The 19,564-nt window shown below is 46.2% G+C and overlaps 2 protein-coding genes across 2 annotated transcripts in view; both read right to left on the reverse strand.

Moving 5' to 3' along the window:
- Positions 1-3,212, reverse strand: part of Tango6 (transport and golgi organization 6 homolog) — a 169,276-nt gene extending 166,064 nt beyond the window's left edge. Inside the window, exon 1 of the mRNA XM_005345416.2 lies at positions 3,055-3,212. Coding sequence (XP_005345473.1) covers positions 3,055-3,157 — 103 coding nt within the window. The 5' untranslated portion in view covers positions 3,158-3,212. The remainder of the gene's footprint in view (positions 1-3,054) is intronic.
- Positions 3,213-7,635: 4,423 nt separating this feature from the next.
- The window catches only part of Cdh1 (cadherin 1), a 71,186-nt gene continuing 59,257 nt past the window's right edge, over positions 7,636-19,564 (reverse strand). The window contains exons 7-16 of the mRNA XM_013353659.2: positions 18,987-19,162; positions 18,609-18,737; positions 17,623-17,805; positions 16,075-16,319; positions 15,193-15,338; positions 13,467-13,691; positions 13,032-13,259; positions 11,535-11,665; positions 10,379-10,522; positions 7,636-9,363 (exon numbers count right to left, since the gene is read on the reverse strand). Coding sequence (XP_013209113.2) covers positions 9,154-9,363; positions 10,379-10,522; positions 11,535-11,665; positions 13,032-13,259; positions 13,467-13,691; positions 15,193-15,338; positions 16,075-16,319; positions 17,623-17,805; positions 18,609-18,737; positions 18,987-19,162 — 1,817 coding nt within the window. The 3' untranslated portion in view covers positions 7,636-9,153. The remainder of the gene's footprint in view (positions 9,364-10,378; positions 10,523-11,534; positions 11,666-13,031; positions 13,260-13,466; positions 13,692-15,192; positions 15,339-16,074; positions 16,320-17,622; positions 17,806-18,608; positions 18,738-18,986; positions 19,163-19,564) is intronic.

A 19,564-nucleotide genomic window follows, 5' to 3' on the forward strand; every position in this document is an offset into this window, starting at 1 on the left:
GAGAGAGAGAGAGAGAGAGAGAGAGAGAGAGAGAGAGAGAGAGAGAGAGACAGATAGACAGACAGACAGATAACTGAAAACTGACTAGTACAGAAACACTGAGACAGGGTTGGGGATCTACAGAGGTACACATGTCAGGTCCTAAGTTTTGTCTCCAGCATCACACACAAAAAGAGATTTAAACATGTAAAATAATGTTGCTCTCCCTCAGTTATTTCTCCTTTAACATGTCCTTACAAGGTAAACTAGAGATGTACATCTGTTACTGTAACACTTGGAAGGATGAGGCAGAAAGATTGTTTCAAGTCGAGGCCAGCCTAGTCTACACAGTAAATTTTAGGATAGCTTTAGCAAAAGAATAAGACCTGCCCCATCCACCCCCCAAAATCTACCCTCACCAAAAAAAGAGGCAGGTGAGTGGCACAGCATTGCAATCTGAGAACTTGGGGGCAGAAGCAGGCAAATCCCCAAAGTCTGAGGCCAACATGTTCTATACAGCAGGTGCCAAGGGCACATAGCTAGACCCTGTCTCAAATACACACATACACACGCATGCACGCACGCATGCATTGCAGCAATAAACTAAACTGGTAGAGCATGTGTAAGTACAGACCTGAGATTTGATGCCCAGAACCAAAACCAAACAGAATAAAAAAAGTCAGTTTGGGATTAAAAAAAAAAAAAAAAAAAAGCCAGGCAGTGATGGTGCACATCTTAAAAAATTTTTTTAAAGTTATTTAAAAAAAAATTAAAAATGAAAAGAGAAAAGCAGCATCCTGATTCACACAGTACATACATATAGGACAAAGGATAATTTTAGAGGAATGGAGATAATGCTCAGCGGCTGAGAGTACTGTAAGCTCTTGCAGAGACCCGAAATTGGGTTCCCAGGACCCACATTAAGGAGTTCATTGCCTCATGCGACTCCATTTCCAAGGGATCTAATGCCCTCTTCTGGTCTTCATCGGCATTACACACATGCATATACACACAGGTATACACATACACATAAATAAAAATAAAATAAATATTTTTAAAAGATTTATTTATTTTGGGCTGGAAAGATGGCTCAGGGGTTAAGTGCACTGGCTGCTCTCCCAGAGGACCTGAGTTCAATTCCCAGCAACGACATGGTGGCTCACAACCACCTGTAATAAGATCTGGTGCCCTCTTTTGGTGCCCAGGCATACATGCAGGCAGAAAACACTGTATACATAAAAATAATTTTTTTTCTTGGTTTTTCGAGACAGGGTTTCTCTGTAGCTTTTGGAGCCTGTCCTGGAACTAGCTCTTGTAGACCAGGCTGGCCTCTAACTCACAGAGATTCACCTGCCTCTGCCTTCCGAGTGCTAGGATTAAAGGCGTGTGCCACCACCACCAGGTTATAAATCTTTTTTTTTTCCCAAGACAGGTTTTCTCTGTAGCTTTGGAACCCGCCCTGGAACTAGCTCTTGTAGACCAGGCTGGCTTCGAACTCACAGAGATCCATCTGCCTCTTTTTTTCTTTTAATATGGGAGTTGGAGGGATGGTTGTTGGTTAAGACCACTGACTGCTCTTGAGAGAACTGGGGTTCAGGTTCCAGTACCCACGTGACAGCTCACAACTGCCTGTAACTCCAGTTCCAGGTAATCCGACCCCCTCTTAGGGCCTCTGTAGGCTCCTACATGCATATGGCGCACACAAACACACTCATAGAAATAGGTACACACACATATTCGTAGGACAAATAAATAATAACATCTATATTTTGACATTGACTCTTTTTGTTTGTTGTTTCTTTTCAAGACAGAATTTCTCTGTGTAGCCCTGGCTGTCCTAGAACTAACTCACTATGTAGATCAGGCTGGACTCAAACCCACAGATTCTTATTCCTCTGCCTCCAGAATGCTGGGACACCACTGCCCAGCTGCCATAGACTCTTACTTTAGGCAATATAGTATTTTCATCATGCTTCTAGTGAAAGAAACTGCACTTACTCGTTTTACTCTGGGCAATTCCCAATGTACCTAAGCATTCCTCTGCAAAAACGAACGCGAACACTTCCTATGTCAGGAGACTAAAGGATATCACATAAACGGAACACTGTGGGACTGCCACTTAGTAAGCTTTCATCTGGACTAACTTCTTTTCACTTTCCTCTAGTCCAGTGTAACGTTTGGGATCGCCTTTTGAAGCGGAGAGCATTTACCTGATCGCCTTTACCTTGACAGTTAGAGCCTCCCCGCCCATACATACTGTATTTGTAAATAGGGCCTTATTTCTTCCCCGCTTCCCTACATTTCCAGATAGCACCGGACGCTCTATTCTGAATAATTTGCCGTAGTCCGAGAAGGAGATTGGGCAGAACTGTGTTCTAGGTCCAAGGTTGGTCCACTAACATGACCACGTGATTTGGGACGTGAGGTCCAGGGCAGCCTTGACTAGAGGGTGATACCCTGTCTAAAAGAAAGAAAACCAAAACAAAACAAACAAAAAAGATGCATGGTGATGCCTGCCTAGCCCCAGCACTTGAGAGGCAGAGGCAGTCAAACCACCACAAACTGGGACGCGACAGGAAAGGGCAGCGCAAGGCTTCACCATTCCCTAGGTGCCTTCAGATTCTAAATTGGGAAGGGTCAACCCAACACATCCCTGATACCAGAATGGAAAGTCCTAAACATCTTCCTCAAACCCAGCCAAAACGCCCCTGCTCCGCATCTCCGGGTCACTTGGCATTTTGCACAGATCTCGAGCGTGCCCGGAGCCCTCTGGCGACTGAGACCTCACATTACACCTGTGTGAAGGTGTCGCGACAGTCCCCGCTTCTGAGCAGGGCTGGAGCCAACAGTGAGGCGCGCGATGGACCTCGGCTGGATCGCGGGCCCTCCGGAGCTTTATAGTTTGCTTAAGTTCTAAGTGAGACTGGACAGGGCCCAAACGGCCCCAGGAGTGGGACTGAGAACCCGGGAGGGCCTGAGGGGAACATGCTGTGGCAGCCAGGGCAAGCCTAGGAGACGTCTCCAGCAGCCCCGCGAGCCTCAGGGCCAGCCTCGTGCCAAGATTCGTCCTCTCACCTCCCGGGCTCAGCAGCAGCTTCAGCGCTTCCAGAATCTGCTCCAGACCACATGTCTCCAGAAGTCCGCTCGGCGCAGCCGCCGGCGGTTGCGGAGCCGCCATGATTGGAGCGGAGCTCGGCTCCCGAGATGCGCTCTGACGCACTAGTGGACCAGTGTGGCCGCCATGTTGAGTGTGGCGGGCGGCGTACCCGAGGCCGGGGGCGGGGCCTGCTCTACCGGGAACGCCCCTTCCCTGTAACTGCTTTTTCTGGTCTCCTTTATTCCTCTGAGGACAGTTTCTTATGTTGTTCTTTCAGAAGTCCCAAGTTCAATTCCCAGAATCCATATCGGTAACCAGCCTGTTACCCAGGTTCGCGGGGAGTATAAAACCTCAGATGCACACAAAAACACGCACAAGCAGACGGGCGGTGGTGGCGCACGCCTTTAATCCCAGCACTCGGGAGGCAGAGGCAGGCGGATCTCTGTGAGTTCGAGACCAGCCTGGTCTACAAGAGCTAGTACCAGGAACGGCCCCAAAACCCCAGAAAACCCCTTTCTTGAAAAACCCAAAAAAAAAAAAAAAAAGAAAAGAAAATATAATTAAAAGACAAAAGAAAGGACAAGCATGATGCACATATCTTTTTATTTTATTTTATTTTTTTATTTTTATTTTTGGTGGCACATATGTTTAAGCCTAGTACTTGGAAGCAGAGGCCAGTGTGGTCTACATAGCAAGTACCAACCAGGTCAGTCAGAAAGAAAAAGGAAAGGACACAATTTGTCTTACACATGCCTCTAATCCCAGCTACTATAGAGGCTATAGCAGGAGAATCAGAAGTTCAAAGATAGCCTACACATCTTAGTGAGACCCTGTCTCAAAAATAATAAAAGGTTTGAAAATGTTACCCAGTGATAGAGCACAAAACCATGAGTTCAATCTTCAGTATTAAAACCACCAAAGGGCTGGAGAGATGGCTCGGTGGTTAAGAGCATTGTGTGCTCTTCCAAAGGACCCGAGTTCGATTCCCGGCAACCACATGATGGCTCACAACCATCTGTAATGAGGGCTGGTGTCCTCTTCTGGCCTACAGACATATATATGCAAACAGAATAGTGTGTCCATAATAAATAAATATTTTTTTAAAAAAACACCAAAAAAAGATGAGTTTCTTGTAAAATAATAAGCATTTCAGTATGAAAATGCTGAAGTACTGAAACCCAATAAAATAATGTTCACAGCTGTGCATTGAACCAAGAGGAGAAGTTCACACCAATGATACCAGCATTCGAGGAGGCTGATGTCAGAGGATCATGGGTTCAGAATCCTGTCTCAAAAAGCAACAATAGCAAAACATAGTAAACTAAGTATTATCAATTTCCTTATGTGACATTTAAAAATAAATATACACGGGGCTGGAGAGATGGGTCAGTGGTTTAGAGAGTATTTGTTGTTTTTGTAGAGATCCAGGTTCAATTCCTATCATTGACATGGTGCCTCACAACCATCTATAACTCCAGTTCTGGGGGATCAAATACCCTCTCCTGGCCTCCAAGAGGAACAGCCATACATGTGATGCAAAGACATACATGCAGGCAAAACACACATAACTATAAAGTAAAATAATTCTTTAAAAATTCTAAAAGTTAACATACACATACATATATCCTCTATGAATGTGATAGCTACAAACATCATTATTGGTATATGTATTTGTTTACTGGGGACAGAGATTAAAGCCCCTAGATCATGCTCTCTGCCAATAAACTGCATTGGCACCCCCAGTGGTAAGGTTCTGAAATGTCCTTAGTAAAGCTCCTCTTTGTTCTATTTATACGGCTCTTGCATTACTAGAAAATCCATTTTATACTAAAACCATAATCCCCCAAGTCGTGTTTACATGGAAGAGAATTTGAGATTCAGATCATCAGCGATAGGCTTTTCACCTCCATAATGCCTGGTGGGATATTCAAAGATCTCAAAGACAATGCTTTTTATTTTTAATTAATAACTTTTAGTTAGCATAAGAATAATTGATTATGACATTTATGCCACACACACCGTTGTCCTTTGCTTGTATACTCTACTCCAGCCCATTGTTCCCCTGTCCATCTTCCTCTCTCCTACCGTTCCTCTTCCTGCCCCAGGACAATGCTTCTGGGAACACACTCTTTAGTACATCTGCCCTCCCCAGTGAACACCCCTGGCTGCACTCAGGAGGCTGAAGCAGGAAGAAAAGGAAAAAAGACAAAGGCCAACCATGATCCTCTATCATTGCCACTTACCTCTCAGGACCTAGTGTAAAAAAGCTCCTTGACCAGCTGGGTGGTGGTGGCGCACGCCTTTAATCCCAGCACTTGGGAGGCAGAGGCAGGTGGATCTCTGTGAGTTCGAGACCAGTTCCAGGACAGGCTCCAAAACCACAGAGAAACCCTGTCTCGAGAAAAAAAAAAAAGCTCCTTGACCATCCCTGAGGTGCACTGGGCACGAGGCGCACTTCAAGACTAGAAGTCTTGGGGAGCAAAAACAGTCCTCATGTAGCCAGTCATGGGGGACTCACCAGCAGAGGCAGGTGGATCTCTGAGTTCAAGGCCAGCCTGGTCTAAGAAGTCGCGTGTACACTGAGAAACCCTGTCTCGATGGCAGAATAGGCAGGAAGGAACCAAACCATGGAGAAGGGAGCTTCCAGCTGAAATGACTTCTTTAATCCCAGCACTTGGAAGGTAGAGGCAAACAGACCCCTCTGAGTTTTAAGTCAGCCATAACTACAAAGTTCCAGGTTTTCCAGGGATACACGGTTCAGACCCTTCCTGCTCCCCTACCCCTCCACCCTCACCGTCAGCCAGTAAACATTATTCCTCCATGGATTCCGCTTCAAGTCCCTGCCCTGACTTCCCTCAATGATAGGCTGTGCCCTGAAAGTGTAAACCAAACAAACCCTTTCCTCCCTGAGTTACTTTTCTCAGTGTTTAATGACAGTGGCAGAATGACACTAGGACACCAGTTTCTTCCTAACTTAAAGACTAGAGTCAATCTAGGCATTTGTGCTCAGGGAGCTGAGGCAGGGTTGCAAATTCAAGGTCAGTGTGAGCTACCCTAGACAGCAATTTAACGCCAGTCCAGACTACAGTGAGACACTGGCTTTAAAATAAAAACAAACAAAAGACCAAGAGCAAGACACACTGGCTTTCGCCAGGATCCAGTCATTTTATTTGCTGCATGCTCTTTATCAGCTCCAAGAGCGGATGCAGGTTGTGTTCACATCAGTATAAGAGGCCATGCCCCAGTAGGTGGATAATCACAAGCGGCAGGTCTTCCTACAGCACCCAGTACCACAAAAAGCATACGTTTAAAACGAAGGAAAGACAGAGGAGGATAGTTCTGTGGTTAAGTGCATACTGCTCTTCTGGGACTCAGTTTCAGTTTCTAACACTAACACACACACACACAGAGGTTGGCACACAATTGCCTCTTACTAGCTGTAGAGGATCTGAAACCTCTGACCTCTAAGGGCACCAGCATTCACATATACACTCACAATCTTTATTGGTGGGTGGTTCAAAACATGGTCTGTGTGTGTAGCCCTGGAGGTAATGGAACTCTCTCTGTAGCCCAGGCTGGCCTCAAACTCAGAAATCTGCCTGCCTCTGCCTCCTGAATGCTGGGATTAAAGGTGTGAGCCACCACTGCCCAGCTCACACACATTTTTTAAAAAACTAAAAGCTAAAAAAAAAGAAAAAGTAAAAAAATTAAAAAAAAAGAAAAAAAAACTAAAAAGCTAGATAAAAAATTTACAGGGCTGGAGAGATGGCTCAGAGGTTAAGAGCACTGACTGCTCTTCCAGAGGTCCTGAGTTCAATTCCCAGCAACCACATGGTGGCTCACAACCATCTGTAATGAGATCTAGTGCCCTCTTCTGGCCAGCAAGCATACAGACAGACAGATCACTATACATAATAAATAAATAAATCTAAAAAAAAATTTACAAAAGAGTAAGCATTACTAAGCTGAGGGTACATCTGAATGGTTGGACCCTACTAGCAAGCTCAGAGCTCTAGGTTCAAGCTCTAGTGTCATGGAATGGGGGGAAGAGTGGAAGGGAATTGAAAAATGTCTCTCGGGATGAGGCCACACCATATTCACGCAGAATCGCTGCCTCCACTATCAAGAAATATTTACTGATTGCAGAGGAAACTGTGGGTTTGCTTCTGTCCCATTGACCTTGGCACTGCTTGCAATTCAGAGGCCACTCTGAGCAGTGGCCTTGGCGTGCATTTCCTCCTCAGGCAGAAGGAATGAAAGGATGGAGAAGTCATTTCAGCTGCAAGCTCCCTTCTCCATGGTTTGGCTCCTTCCCGCCACCCTCCCCCTGAGACGGGGTTTCTGTTTGTAGACCAAGCTGGCCTTGAACTCAGAGATCCACCTGCCTCTGCCTCCCCAGTGCTGGGATTCTGAGCTCACCTCCTTTGTCTTTTTGTCTCACTTGGAATTCTGGTAGAGTCAAATCAATCAAACGTCACAACAGTTTAACAAAACTCTTTAATAAAATTTATAAAAATGTATCTTAGAACAGTTTTAATCTTTTACTTTCCACTCCCCACAAAATACAAAATTATCAGTACCCACACACATATACACTCAAACTACATACAAGTGACACTCTACACTGACTACAGTAGACATATAACTACAGAGAAATCAACAGTTCTCACAGTTGATTGCAGTCATTATTTTCTTCCAAAAAATAGTCGCGAGTAAAGCACTTTTAACAAAATTCTCTCCAGTGGTTATCAAAAAGCTGAAATTTTCATTTTTAATTAAAAGATTCAAATCAAGGCCCTCGCCCCCTTTCTCCCATTGGAACAGTGTTTCTTCCTGCTTCTACGAGAAAATGCACAATTTCTAACAGTCTCGGTTTTCTATGCATACTTGGCCCTACTCAGCCAGCATTTTCTGTAGCTACCATCAAAAGCAGGCATTGGAAGGGCATGCTTCCTGGGCTTCGGAAGCTGCAGAAAAGGACTCCAGCCAGGAAGCACATGGTGAGACCCCTCTATTCTTCCAGAAGTTTTCTGAGAAAGAGTTCAAGCCTCACCATCAGCGTGTGAGCTGGCCAGGCACCCTGACACACGTGCTGCCCACGAGCCAGTCTCTCGCATTTGCTGTCTTTGACTGCAGCACGCCAGGCACTGGGGAGTCTCAGAGCACACGGCTCTTTTACGTTGGTGTGAAGGAAGCATAAGAAACCAAAGGGGGCCTAAAAGCCTTCCTACCAGCTGTGGTCATGGCTCCCTACAGAGAACTGGAGCAACACACCCCACTGTGACTTTCACCTAGAGGACAGTGACTCCGCACAGGAATTCCCATTTCAAGTGAGAAATCTGGAGGTGAGGAAGGAAAACTATGAAGGTCTTTAAATCACACAATACCCCTTCAGTCGCACCCCTACCACGATACCTGTCTCTCACCACAAAAAGACCCAGTCACTTCCGCATCATAGAATATAGCACCTGGGCAGGACAACAGAATTCAGGAGCATAAGTGGGTATGAGAATACAGAACACAAACATAATAACTGTGGGAAAGTACACAATTTAAAATTTTTAGTGTGGGCTGAAGGCCTTGGAACTTGTCTAGATCCCTAGCTCAAAAACAAAAACAAACCATTTCCTATACACAATGAAAGAGAAATAGGGCAGACCCTCTCCCCTATCTCTTAAACTGCCAGTGCTAGCTGACCCTTCTGAGGCTTGAATTGTCATTCTGAAATAAAAAACTCTCAACTGGGGCAATAGGTCGGTAACAAGAGGACTCGCCTCTCACTGTAAAGCCCCATATTCATCCCATCCACGGAAAAGGAGAGAAAAATTAAAATAAGGAGAGGGTGGGCCTGTGACTCAGTGGCAGAGTTCAAATCCCAGCCCTGTAAAAATAAAAAACTGATTTCAAGAACAAATGACAACCATTCTAACACAGTAGACTGGTAGAGCGAGGCCACCATGCAAACCGCATAACAAATCAGTCTCTCTTTTTACAAACTTGGGGAAGGAGACGAAAGGCCACTGGCAACATTATTCTGAATCTTCCATGGCTGCACCCAGGGGCTCCTCTCTAGTCTCCTAGTCATCCTCGCCGCCACCGTACATATCAGCCAGCTTCTTGAAGCGGTTGCCCCACTCGTTCAGATAGTCGTAGTCCTGGTCCTGATCCGACTCGGAGGAGTTCAGTGAGCTCAGGCTAGCAGCTTCGGAACCACTCCCCTCATAGTCAAACACCAGCAGAGAGTCGTAAGGGGGTGCCGTGGGGTCACTGTCAGCTGCCTTCAGATTCTAAAGGGAAGAGCACCATATTAATTATAACATGTGTATCAACACAGAAGGACAAGTCACAGAATGCTTCTTCCAAGGGACAGCTGCCTGTCAGGATGGGATCCCCGGAAAACAAAGCAAGGATCCCGAACCGCTAATCAGAATGGACAGAGGCTAAAAACAATGAGATCAGCCCAGAAGATCCTCAAAGGCTGGATGCCAAACTGTCATTGTTAAATGCTAACTCTGAAAGGTGAAGTTGAAGGATCAGGAATTTAAAGTCATCCTCTATGGGGTGGTTTGAATGAAAATGACACCCATAGGCCCATACAGAGTGGCATTATTAGCAGGTGTGGCTTTGCTGGAGTAGTGTGGCCTTGTTGAAGGAGGTGTGTCATTGTGGGGGGTAGGCTTTAAGGTCTCTTATGCTCAAGCTATGCCCAACATGGACAGACTCCTTCTGCTACCTTCTGCCATACTGGTCTACATAGGGAGTACAAAGGCTTCTGGAGTTACATAGTCTTGAATGCTTGGTCCCAAGTTAGAACTGCTTGAAAGGATTAGGAGGTATGGCCTTTGTTGCAGGAGGTGTGTCACGGAGAATAGAATTTAAAAGATCAGCTATTTCCAATTAGCTCCCTTTGTCTCTCTCTCTGCCTTCTGCGTGTAGATGAAAATGTGAGCCCTCAACTGCTCCAGCCACGCATGCCTGCTGCCACGCTCCCTTCCATGACAGTCATGGACTCTAACCCTCTGGAGTCCCTCGTTAGACTCTTCTGAAAGCTGCCTTGGCCTCAGTGCAGCAACAGAAAAGACAGACACCAAGATTATGGAGCAGGAAAGTCAAACTAAGTCTGCAGTACAACTTCTTTTAGTTCTACGAAGTCTTTGTAAGTAGATTTCGGTTTTGTCTCAAGGATCTAGACAAGCAGACACCATAAGGCAAGAATTCGAAGGTTCTCACAGGAATGTTTTTCTCCTTGGTTCCCAAGTTAAGAGATGCACCGTGCCCTGGCTCACAGCTTTGCCTACTTACTTCATCGATGAAGTTCCCAATTTCATCAGGATTGGCTGGTCGGGGACGATACTGGGGCATGCTCAGGTGGCTGGGAGCCACATCGTTTCGAATCACTTCAGGTCGAGCATCCAGGCCCCTATGCAACTGGCTCAAATCAAAGTCCTAGAGAAGAACAGAGACATGGCAGCAAGTGAAAAAGAAGTAGGTGCATGGGCGGGGCTTGTTTACTTCTCGGCATCGCAGGCTGTGCCACTGGAAAACCCAAAACTACCCTCTGTGCGGTGCTTACCAACACGCACCCAAAAGCATATGAAATGTCCGTTTCCAAAATTCAGAGTCTCCTAACTTCCACTGAAAGAAAGAGACCACTTGGGGATTCTATGAATGCAAACTTCTGTGTCTTGCTCATTTCACGGGGCATGACTATTGGATTGTTATTGCTTGGCAAATTTTACTCAGTCCTCCCCAACCATAGCTGATCCCGCCTGTTAACAGTGGACTCTGTTGTGTGAGGGGCTCAGGTAACAAGACAGCAAGTGATGCATGCCTACAGGAACCCGTATCAATTAGGCTCCCGTGCAGCAGACGGGCCTTTCAGGGTGCAGCTTAGGGCCTTTCAGCAAAACTCTGCCTGGGTTAGCTGCATCCTCGTGGATTTACAGATGCTATGAGCTTCAATGTAATCAATAAATGCTCCAGAGAACACAACAGTGTCTGGGGAAGGTGCTGTGGAATAATCCTTCTGTACACTGTGAAGATGGGTTTTTTGGACAAGGTGCCTTCTGATTGGTTTAAAAAAAAAAAGCTGACTGGCCAATAGCTAGGCAAGAAGAGGTTAGATGGGAGAGCCAAACTGAGAGGATGCTGGGAAGAAGAAGGGTGGAGTGATGGAGTAGCCACCTGGCTCCTAGCAAAACCTGCTTTAAATGCCTGATATGAGACTCTCCCCAGCATAGCCAGTAAGTCTCTCTGTAGCTATTCAGAAGCCAGCTGGCGGGATAGAGCTGACTGGTGGGACAGAAACTCCACCTTCCTGACTTGTGTATCACTGAGATCACAGGGTTCTGGTGCTCCATAGCAGTACTGTGGGGATGACTCACTGCCAGTATCTGGCACCACCCCCCTCCTCTCCCCCCACCCATCATATCTTAAATTTTGCATCTTTAAAACCCACCTGGTCCTCTTCTCCACCTCCTTCTTCATCATAGTAATACACATTGTCCCGGGTGTCGTCATCTGGAGGCAGCAGGGGCTCTTTGACCACCGTTCTCCTCCGTAGAAACAGTAGGAGCAGCAGGATCAGAACTGGATACAAGGGGGAGCGGGGGAGAGATGAGTCATAGGCGAGGAGACCAGAGGAAGCAACATTTACGGGCACCATAGCCTTGCAACTCCAGGTAAATGGCAGATGGGTAGGCACTTGACAGAAAATGACCTCAAGTCCAGCCTTGGCTGCATTGTAATTTCCAGACCTGCCAGTCTAAGCTAGCTAGAGGAGGGAGAGGGGACCAATAAGCAGCTTCCCACTACATTTGAGGCACCAACTTGGTGGACTAAGTCCATGTAAAACCTAAAAAGCTTGAAAAGCAACTCTAGACACAGAAAAACAAAGTTTAGCCTTATTTTTTTTCAGCTGGTGGCATGCTGCAGCTCCTTTAAGGGAGGTTTTCCTGATTCACTGGGAACAGAAAAAAAGCTGCACATTTTAAAAAGGCAGCTTCCTGGGCCATGCTGCCAGTGCAAACTCCAGCTATGGAGCATTTGAATGGCATTTGTGGGCCCAGGTGTTTGTGTGCCCACTCGGGGTCAGGAGCTGAGCCAGTCGGCCAGGAACCAACAAGCAGCCTCCTACCACAAGGTTGGACATCTGGCTCCTAGCAAAACTTCTGCTTTAAATGCCTGATGAGAATCTCCCCAACTTCAGCCAAGTCTAATAAACTATATCTACTGGGGAAGAAAAAAAAAGGTCAGGAACAACAAAAAACATTGATCATAGAAACCCTCAGGGCACCGGCACCAAGTCCAGAACACTCCATAGGTAAAATCGGACCAAGGATTATGGAAAGAAATGGCCAGCTTCCTTCCAACATCTCCATTGCCCATGGATATTCATTGCTCAACCTGTCCACCATCTCCACAGTCCCCCAAACAATCACTGGGCTCAGTCAACCAGTTGGAGTTAAGCAGCAGGAGTCTCCAGGCTGCCTAGCAATTTGGTACGGCTGCTCTTGAGCCAAGGGGATGTGAGCAGTAATGGTGTCCACAATGTACAGTTAGGTAGCTTCAACTTCCTCTCTTATCTGTCCTCCAAGATGGGTGGGTGAGGGTATCTGCCAGCCTTGGCTGTGCTAATGAGAACCGTGAGTGTGCCATGGCCTTGTAACCACACATGTAGTCCGGAAACTTCAGCATCACTTGGAAACTAAATCAAAATGTAGCCTCTGAGGACCCTCGCCAGGGACCCTGGGTCTGAGTTCTGGCTTTACTGAGAGGCACAGGTGACTTGCATGCACTCAATCTTAGGAAGCACAAAAAGAATCAGAACAGAAAGACCCTGGGTCCCAGTTCATCTCATTGGCAGTTTAAGCTGGGCCCCAACAGAAAGCTCTCCCTAGGAAATGGCCTGTTCCAGTCTTAGGTCGCAGGCTGAGGCACTTGCCCCTGTACTTACTCAGCAAAGCCAGGATCCCTCCAAGAATGCCGAGGATGGCAGGAACTTGCAATCCTGCTTCTACATAGCCTGCCCTCATGCAGTTGTTGACAGCCCCTTCACAGTCACACACAAGGATGTCCAGTGTGGTCACCTGGTCTTTGTTCTGGTTATCCATGAGCTTGAGGTTGATTTTGTATTCACCTAATTCTAAGGCCTTCTTTGGCTTCAAAAGGAGAGATTCTTGGCCTAGGGAAATGAGACCAGGGAATGTTTAGGGAACCAAAGGTATGCAGCTGGGTAAAGGGATTGTTTGGGGTCCATATTCCTATACAGCATGCTCAGAGGAAAGGGAGAATGCATGAGAAGTAGAAGCAACTGGCACCCGATACCAAGAGGGGTGCATCTGGAGCGAGACAGGCAGTGCTGCTCTAGAGATGGAGCTGGACTTCACACCTGGGTCATTGTACTCGATGGTCCAGTTGACACTGGCCCCGTGGGTGAGTTCAGCAGTGAAGGGGAATGTATTGGGGGGCAGGTCTGGATCGATGATGTTGATGACATGGGGCTGTGGGTTCCTCTGGCAGAATTGCATGCTTCGAGGTTCTGGGATGGGAGCGTTGTCATTGATGTCAGATAGGACCAAGAGAAGAGTCCCTGTGCCAGTGGCAGCTGGGGAACCTAGGAGAAAACAGAAAGGCTGTTACGGCTCAGGGATAATATCACCTTCCAGCTGACTGTGACCCTTCAGCAGGTTCCATACAACCCGTGCAGCCTCTGCCCTACCACGTCCCCCCTTTCTCACAAGCTCATTGTATATTTGTGTCCAACAATTGAGTTGTTCTTCATATAAATACAGCTTTCCTTTTCTTGATATTATACTATTAATCCACTTAAGTTTGGGGGGGGGCTTATTGTTTTTATTGGTTTTTTGCTGTTGCTTTGGGTTTTTCGAGACAGGGTTTCTCTGTAGCTTTGGAACTAGCTCTTATAGACCAGGCTGGCCTCGATCTCACAGAGATCTGCTTGCCTCTGCTTCCTGAGTGCTGGGATTAAAGCCATGCACCACCACCATGAGGCTGTTGTTTGTTTAAGACAAGGTCTTACTGTGTATCCTTTGGAATTACAATCCTCCTGCTTGAGCCTCCTACAGAAGCCTGGCTCCAGCAGATCTTTTAAAAAGTTAAGAAGGAGCTGAGTGTGGTAGTGCTTGCTTGGAATAATTTTATTTTATTTTTTAATTTATTTGTTTATTTATCTATTTGACACAGGGTTTCTCTGTGTAGCCGTGACCATTCTGGAACTCACTCTGTAGACCAGGCTGGCCTGGAACCCAAAGATCTGCCTAACTCTGCCTCCGAGTGCTGAGATTAAAGGTGTGTGCCACCACCGCCTTGCACTTGCTTGGAATCTTAGAACTTCACAGGATGGGGTCGCTCACCTCAAATTTGAGGTCTTCTGGGCTCCATGTGAGTTCAAGGTGAATTTAAATCTAGTCAGGTTTATACGGCGAAAGCATGTATCAAAAATAACGTGAAATTTAAAAGGACGGTTAAAAGAATTAAGTAATGTCAGGCAGTGGTGGCCCATGCCACCTTTTATCCCAGCACTCAGGAGGCAGAGACAGGTGGATCTCTGAGTTCGAGGACATCCTGGTCTACAGAGTAAGTACCAGGACAAGCAGAGTTGCCCTGTCTTGAAAACCAAAAACAACAACAAAATTAAGTAATAATACATTCACAGTCTTGAACCTGGGATACAAACCCAGGTTTCAGCAGGTAGGAATGAGCTTCCAGTGCAGGGAGAGACAAGAGAAAGAAACCCTACTTGACTCAAATTTTGGAATTTTGTTACCAAGTATTTTTTTACGGATAAAAGAAAGGGAATGAGGGCTGGAGAGATGGCTCAGCGGTTAAGAGCACTGACTGTTCTTCCAGAGGACCTGAGTTCAATTCCCAGCAACCACATGGTGGCTCACAACCATCTGTAATGAGGTCTGGTGTGCTCTTCTGGCCTGCAGGCATATAGGCAGACAGAATATTGTATACATAATAAATAAATTTAAAAAAAAAAAGAAAAGGAATGAAATCATGACTCCCAAAGAAAGGCAGGGGCACAGGAGGCGAACAGGCTGGAGAGTGATGGAGCCCAGGGATGTGGATCGGCCACGCAGTATCTGTACCATTATCTGTAGCGATGATGAGAGCTGTATACGTGCTGTTCTTCACGTTCTCCACGTCTTCTCTGTCCATCTCAGCCCGAGTAGAAATGGCACCAGTCTCTGGGTTAATCTCCAGCCACTTGGCAGTGTCCCTCAGAATCCGATACCTGAGGGCACAAGCTGTGGCTTAGAGTAGGGGCAGCAGACAGAATGGAGCGGAGGTCACAGGTACGATTCAGCTGATACACAACTACACACACACACACACACACACATTTTTATGTATATGTGAGTGTGCTTGAATGTACGTATGTGTTCCACATGGGGCAAAAGGTCAAAAGAGATATCAAATCGCCACAGTTATAGATGGCTGTGAGCTTCCACGTGGGTGAGATTGGTGGGCGGGTGAGGAGTGTAAGTGGGTGAAGATACTTGGTAGCGAGCCTGACAGTGAACCTGATAGCCAAGACCTACACAGTGGCAGGAAAGAACTGACACCCACTGGCTATGCACATAAGGTGATTTAATTCTTCAGGGAAACTGCAGCCATCTTAATTTGTTTGACAAACTATACAATGTTCTCAAAATGATCCAACTTCTCATGGACAGATTTCTCAGAATATATTGTCATTACATGACAAATGACTACATTTATATTGGCTTAAATTGCGTACATACACACACACACACACACACACACACACACACACACACACACACTGGGGAGACATATATACATGTCTGCACTGGGGAGGCGAGCCAGGTGTACTTCTGAGTTTGAGTCCAGCCTATTCTAAACAGTGAGTGCCAAAGCAGCCAGGAAGGACTACACAGTGAAACCCTGTCCTAAAAAAACAAAACAAAGTATGCACCCACTCACTACTCGTCATTGGTCCAACTTACGTAATCTTCTGGTTCATGAATATGTCTGGCTCGCGGGCAGTGTAGGATGTGATTTCCTGACCCACACCGAAGTCTTCGGGTACTTCCACCCTCTTCTCGGCTGGCACAAAGATGGGGGCTTCATTCACATCCACCACATCCACCGTCACAGTGGCTGTGGAAAGGGCAAGATTCCCCTCAAAGGGGTCCTCGTTGGCCACTGTCACATATAGAACATACTGCTGCTTGGTTTCGAAATCCAAGCCCTAGAGACCAGGAGAGGGAAAAAGTTAAAACTAAAATACAAGGGGTTGGGTGCGTGACTCAGTGGTGGAGCACCTGCCCAGCATGCTCAGGGCCCTGAGTTCACCCACTGTTGCCGCAGAACAAATAAATAGCTTTTAAAAAAGAAATGGTTAGTTTAAAAAAAATTTTTCTGCTGAGTAGTGGTGGCACATGCCTTTAATCCCAGCAGAGGCAGGTGGATCTGTGAGTACGAGGCCAGCCTGGTCTACAGAGTGAGTTCCAGCACAGCCAGGACTACACAGTGAAACCCACTTCCAAAAACTACCACCTTTGATTGGCAGCAGTTCTCAAATGCTCACTTGCTGAAGAGACATTAAAGCTCTGAGGTACTCTGGGCATCTATTAACTTTTGTTAAATTTACCAGTAAATCATTCCCACTTTTATTTATTTATTTATTTATGTTTTTTTTTAAATATTAATTTATTATGTATACAATATTCTGTCTGTCTGTATGCCTGCAGGCCAGAAGAGGGCACCAGACCCCATTACAGATGGTTGTGAGCCACCATGTGGTTGCTGGGAATTGAACTCAGGACCTTTGGAAGAGCAGGCAATGCTCTTAACCTCTGAGCCATCTCTCCAGCCCTTTTTTTTGGTTTTTTGAGACAGGGTTTCTCTGTGGCTTTGGAGCCTGTCCTGGAACTAGCTCTGTAGACCAGGCTGGTCTCGAACTCACAGAGATCCGCCTGCCTCTGCCTCCCGAGTGCTGGGATTAAAGGCGTGTGCCACCACCACCGGGCCCCACTTTTAAATTAGAAGTTTTTTTTGGGGGGGGGAGGATATTTTCCAAAGATTTACAGGCAGTTATAAGTGCTGGCTACCAAAAGCCATTGTCTTTCTAGCCCAATGGTTCTCAACCTTCCTAATGTTGCAACCCTTTAATACAGTTCCTCATGTTGTGGTGACCCCAACCATAAAATTATTTTCATTGCTACTTTGCAATTGTAATTTTTCTACTGTTACGAGACATAATGCAAATATCTATGTTTTCCAATGGTCTTAAGCAATCCTGTGAAACGGTTGTTCTGCTCTTAAAAGGCCACGATGCATAGGTTGAGAATCACTGCAAGCCTCTGGCTTTAGGACATTTTCCAAAAGACTAACACTTACTTCATTTCTAACAAGCCGAGAAAGTTTCTGCAATCCCCAGAAAGTCAGTACCATCCCCAGACTCTACCCTTCCCCTGGTGGTGTTGACCCAATCATAAGACGACATTATAGGACAAGAAAGGCCCAGCTGCTAGCACGTCGGTCATACAAACCTTGGCTGTTTTCAGCATGCCATCATTGGTGGTGGGGTCTGTGATAACAGCAAACTGATGGTCAGGATCATTGACTATGGTGTACACGGCCTGCCACGCTCGAGTATGGGGGGCATCATCGTCAGTTACTTTGAGTGTGGCAATATACGCATTTTCCTCATTCTCATCCACTTGACCCACGTACTACAGAGCAAAGGGAAAACCAGGTCATTATGACAAAGTGAGAAACTTGGAGCCAGGACTTGAGCTAAAGGAATGAGATCCAGAGAAGTGGAATGAGTGACGTCACGAGTGAGCCCCCAAGGATAAAGAGTAGGCCCCCGTTTCCCATCAGCAGACCAAACAGCAGTGCCTGAAGCATCTTTCCAAGGCGCTGGGTTTAAGAACCATCTGTTGGCCACATTGTTTGCAAACTGTGATCTAAAGATACACGTGTCATTTGTCCCCAACCCCCATCTACTCTCTAATCTTTATTAGTAACCATTAAAAAAAGATAAATCATGAAAGAGCAATTTTCTATGGGCCTTTTGTGACATAAGAGGGAAAAAGGCAGCTCTGCTTCTAGAAACTACACTATTCAGGCCTCTGTTAACCAACCATTAAATCGACTTCTAACTTAGGAAAGTATGATCTTCCCTTCCAAAACTAAAAAGCTGAGCATGGCATTACATGCCTGCCTGCCAACCTGGGCTATAAAATGCTGTGTCCCAAAAATCTTAATTTAATTAAAAATATGTATGTGAAGTTCCTTATCTGGCTCTTAAAACCTTCTCCTTGAATACATTTGATATTCTTGGTATTTAATAACTCTTATGAAGCTGGGCATTGGCAGCTTAACCCAGCATTTAGGAAGCATACTACCAGACCACACTGCTCTAGTGTTTGAAGTTCACATTCACTAACCTAGGGATTCACCCATGCACAGAGGCAGAACTTAGCTCCCGAACAATGAAGAGCCCCTCCCAGAACCAAAGCGGCAGAATTACCGTGGTTGGGTTAAAGATGGGAGCGTTGTCATTAACATCGAGGACGGTGATCACGGCCGTTGCTGTTGTGCTTAAGCCTTCGCCTTGAAGGTCAGCAGCTTGAACTACCAGGGTATATTTAGGATAACTCTGCAGAAATCAAACGTGGAATCAGAACCTGCTCCAACAGCCAGCCCAAGCCTGGTGCAGCCCACTGCATACAGAAGACTAGACTATGTCATCATCTGTCTCATTGCCCAGGCTGCCTGCCTCCAGGCATTTAGATGCAAAGACTCACACGGACTGCCAGGCTCAGCAGAGGGTTGCACCATCCTTGAAATTTAGTATACATTCATTTGCCTTCAACTCCCACTGCAATCCTCCTGAGCCCTGACTGACCTCTCGGTCCAGTCCGGAGGTGAGCACACTGATAACCCCTGTGTCTCTATTAACAGTGAACATGTTTTTGTGAGGCAGCTCAGGATCTTGGCTGATGATGGTATAGGCAATAGCAGCATTGTAGGTGTTCACATCGTCGTCTGCGTCAGTGGCTGAGACCTGCATCACAGAGGTTCCTGGAAGTGTACAGGAGGAGAGATTTAGAAGAGCAGCGGTGCTGCATTGGCGTTTGTCTGCTCAGAACAATCCCGACCCAGGAGATGAGCACTCCTGATCATGATTTTTATTTCTAGAATTCTCATCAAATTGCCAGCGAAGGGAATGTTACACCAAACGTTCAGGGAACTCAACTTTCAAAGCCTATCATTTAGGTGAGAGGAGGCAAGGCAGAGAATGTTGGGAATAAATTAACTAAAATAACCCTACCAAGTCCTTCTCTTTTACTCCTGCTATCTCTTATTTTTAAAGATCTTATTATTATTATTGGTGTGTGTGTGTGTGTGTGTGTGTGTGTGTGTGTGTGTGTGTGTGTGTGTGAGTGTGAGTGCTCTAGCGCGCGTGTGCGCATGTGGGTGTTT

Source organism: Microtus ochrogaster, chromosome 4, assembly GCF_000317375.1.
Source record: "Microtus ochrogaster isolate Prairie Vole_2 chromosome 4, MicOch1.0, whole genome shotgun sequence".
In the NCBI taxonomy this organism is placed as follows: Eukaryota; Metazoa; Chordata; class Mammalia; order Rodentia; family Cricetidae; genus Microtus; species Microtus ochrogaster.